The sequence below is a fragment of the Agrilus planipennis genome, unplaced genomic scaffold, assembly GCF_000699045.2.
Source record: "Agrilus planipennis isolate EAB-ADULT unplaced genomic scaffold, Apla_2.0 scaffold251, whole genome shotgun sequence".
Classification (NCBI taxonomy): domain Eukaryota; kingdom Metazoa; phylum Arthropoda; class Insecta; order Coleoptera; family Buprestidae; genus Agrilus; species Agrilus planipennis.
This window is the reverse complement of record NW_020439110.1, coordinates 224737-228756: the sequence shown is the minus strand read 5'-3', so window position 1 is coordinate 228756 and position 4020 is coordinate 224737. Positions and strand designations below refer to the sequence as shown.

Below are 4020 nucleotides of genomic sequence, written 5' to 3'. Positions count from 1 at the left end.
AAACAGTACTGTATGAAAATAAATAAAAGTAAAACAAAAATACTGGTATGCAAGGGAATAAAAAGTAGGGAAAGAACGAGTACAAAGATAAGAGACGAAAAATTAGAAGAAGTGGTTGATTTTAGGTATCTAGGAAATCAGATAAGTCAGGAAGGAAGTAATAAGGATATAAAGCAAAAGATAGAGCAGAGTCAAGAAAAGAGAAAAGAAAAGGTTAGAAGCGTTCGAAATGTGGTGTTACCGGCGAATAATGAGGATACCGTGGATAAAGAAGGTTAGAAATGAAGAGGTATTAGAAAGAATAGGAGAACAGAGGACTTAATAGAAGTCAGTAAGATGTAGGTGAGATAGGTTGACATGAACGTCTGGTCAGAGACACAGTAGAGGCAGAAACAAGAGCTAAGAGGAGTAGAAGTAGATCTAGATTAGGTTATTGTTCGCAAATAGATGTGGGATGTTCTAGTTTTAGAGAAATGCGAAGATTAACTCAGAATAGGAATGAGTAGAGGTGCGAGTCCAACAACTCTTGATGATGATGAAGTAATGCGTAATGGAAACCCTTCCCTGATCACTCCGTTACGTAATGCGTGTGTTGTAAAATTTATAGGATTCAATTGGTGTTATGTCATTTATGTACAATCCCTTTTGGCTTTTTATATTATTACGCGTTATTGGACATACACATTTAACACAAACCTAGTACAATTAGAAAAGGTTTTCTATACTGCTGTTTCGTGATGAGTTCCCAAAATTGTGATGTATTCTTTCTGTCATTGTTTATACTATCTCTTATCTCTTGCATTCTTGTTTCGATGAAATTTTCATCCGCCCGATTGCACGACAGCTTCACAATGCATTCCCTAGCCTTGTCCGGTTTGTTCTTCTTAGCCAAGTAATATGGAGTTTCCGGTAAAAACCAGCACATAACTGTAACAATAAAGGGCACTATGGCACAAGTTCCTGCCAACACGTGATATGACACGAAAGGGCCCACTGTGTAAATATACAATCCGCCCAAACTTCCTAACACAGTAAATAGGTTCGAAAGACGCCCTCGTATATCCTTTTCGGATATCTCCCCGATATAAATTGGAAGAGTCTGAAAACTGGAGACTATTTTGTAAAAAATATAAAAGATAATATAAAACTTACGGCACTGAGCTGACCACTGGCAATACCACCAATTAATCTGGCTATGTACAACGCCATAACCGATCTTGCAAAAAAAATTATCACCCATGACGCGAAAAGTGGTATCGCAGATGTTAAAAGGCTTACTCTTCTACCCAAGTTATTGTTAATCAATATAGCCAAGAAACAACCCACAATCGAGCCTATGTTTCGTATGGACACTATCCATGAAGATTCCAACTAGAGCAGGAATTATATTTTACAATTTTGAAAGTAGTACCGATGTTAAGGGAAATGTGTGTAATCCGTCATTGTATACAATTCCTAGGAAATCGCCCGGAAATGTGTGAAATAAATTATATTAGACACAATTCCTAGGAAATCTATACATTTCCTGAATAGCAATCGGAAATTCATTACATTCAAGCTGTCACCGGGTACGCGGCGATGACGGAGCGAGGCGAGGGTATCCGATCAGGCGATTTATTGTAATTTCCCTCAGTATACTAACGTGGTCTATTCATTTTATGGTAATAGTATGGCTGAGCTTGCATACTTCTCGAAGATATGACTCTAACAGAAAATACCACAAATGGCGCGGTAAACGCTATCTGTAGTACGATGCTACATTTTAGGAATACGTATGCTCCAACAAGGTCCACTTGTGTGGATATCTACTTGCTGAAACGAATCCTGGCGTAGCTAACCTCAACGTGATAGGCACGTTACCATAATCGAATGAAATAATTCGAAGTTAACATATCATTAAGTAAAATCCAATCCGTCATAAATCTACCTAACCAAACAATGACGTCACCAATGCATATGAATTTTTAGTATGTTGTAGAGGTGAATATGCTGATTATTGGGGTGCGGAAATGATAATGAAACATAGTTATCGAACAATATTTAACGGCTTATGACATAAAATAGGCAATAATACGGCAGGTTGCTTGGTTAGGTAGATTTATGACAGATTGGAGTTCATTCAATGCCCTTTCCCACCGGAGGTGGGCTAATATGTTAGAGTAATGTCCTCGAGAAGAATCCTTCATTATCATTTCCGTGCCTGTTTATAAAATGTATACATTTCCTAGAATATGTGTGTATTAAGAAGTCTTTGTAGCAATATTTTATATATTTCTTAAATAACCTCGGAATTGTATATATTTACTAGGAATTGTATACAATTCCTAGATTTCATTCATACAGTGCCGGCTTTAGGAGGGGAGGGAGGGCGACCAAAGGGCCAGGTACTACCAGCTCAACTTAACCACATAATTTGGATACCTATTTTTATCGATCTAAAGGAAAACTAGACTCAGCGTATTAACTTTTATAGACTTATCACGTAGGAGTGGGTAAGAGTATTCTATATCTAACAAACACGACCTGTCATTTTGTCGCTTGTCGTGTCTCTCACTAAATAATTTTTCTTTCTTTGCTTTTTACATACTTATAAGTTCACAAGCAAATAAAAAAAGTTTGTTAGAAAACTTGTACGTTATCAATTACTTACCTAGTGTAGTGTTGATTAACAACAATTTATTAGCATAAATAATTAAGAAAATTAACGTATCTGCTGTGTAATTAATATTAAATGATGGCGTAAAAATAGCCAGCGGTTTACCACAGATAAGGCACGCGTTTTTTAATAAAGAATTATTTTAGGATATTTGCAAGCAATTAAGTAAGGCTTGAAACTACTAGTTTAAAAAGGTAGTCATTTCCCACGTTCAGCATATTATTTATTATTCCGTATGTAGCATATAAATTAATTAATTAAAAACAGATATATTTTTATGAGCTATATATAATGATACACTAAAACATTAAATNAAACGTTTATAAATATTAAATTATCAAGTTGTTCAATTGAGAATTCAATTTAAAGTAAACAGATTATTGAAAATATGATCGTGATTGGTTCAGATTAAGACGCGTGTACAACTGGCGTTTTAAATATCTTGTGTTAATATAAGTATTTTTTATATAAGTATCAAATATATTTTAAATACATTTGAGTTTGTAGCGGCACACAAATAATCATCACAGAATATCAAGCAAATAGTTCACACGCATCAATCGAAGTGATTGATATGTTCTACGCTAGGAGCGCTACATCCTATTGTATCAACAGTTATCATTTCGACGCCAAATAAAAAAATTAATTAAAAAAAATTTGTTTTTTCGGTCTAAGAATATGATTCATAAAATTATGGTAGATTTAAGGATTATAGTAAAGGCATAATAGTATTTAGTAAAAGTGAGATAATTATAGTATGTAATTTTTCCAATATAACTTGTTTTTATTCTACTGGGATATAAAAAGGACCTCATTTATCGTCCTTTTAATATTATTTACCTACGTTTTGCGTGTCCAACCAGTCCTAGGACTGACGACCTTATGATGATGATGATGATGATGTCGATAGACAGAAGGAAATACAATTTCTCAAGGGCCCAAGCCCTCAGTTACCTAATTAGTCAATACCTACACCAATGTTATCAATTATTTGCGCGAAATATATTTTATTATGTATTTCTATTCACGGTATGTCAGTGAACATGCTATTTTTAAGCCCTCCAATATAATAATTTTTTAATATTTATCTTACCATCTAATAAAGCTAAAAATGGTTCAAGGTACTTAAAATTACTTACAATGGAATTGAAAAAAATGTTACAAGCCATATATTAAAAAAAAAGGCGACGTTGTTATCTTAGTTGCTGATACACACTTATGTATCCTAATGCAATTATTATATTATCATCAACATACATATAGTTGGGACGTTTAAAATTGGCATAGCCCGCAGTAAAACTCTCACATTTACTCTCTTCCTTCAACTAGAGCGGTTGCTGACAGAACGCCTTCTTTTACTGACA

General features: G+C 34.3%; 1 protein-coding gene across 1 annotated transcript in view; it reads right to left on the bottom strand.

Annotated features, from left to right (window-relative positions):
- Positions 1-2530, bottom strand: part of LOC108740423 (facilitated trehalose transporter Tret1-like) — a 6746-nt gene extending 4216 nt beyond the window's left edge. The window contains exons 1-3 of the mRNA XM_025977551.1: positions 2519-2530; positions 1153-1371; positions 697-1099 (exon numbers count right to left, since the gene is read on the bottom strand). Coding sequence (XP_025833336.1) covers positions 697-1099; positions 1153-1371; positions 2519-2530 — 634 coding nt within the window. The remainder of the gene's footprint in view (positions 1-696; positions 1100-1152; positions 1372-2518) is intronic.
- Between the last annotated feature and the right edge of the window lie 1490 nt (positions 2531-4020).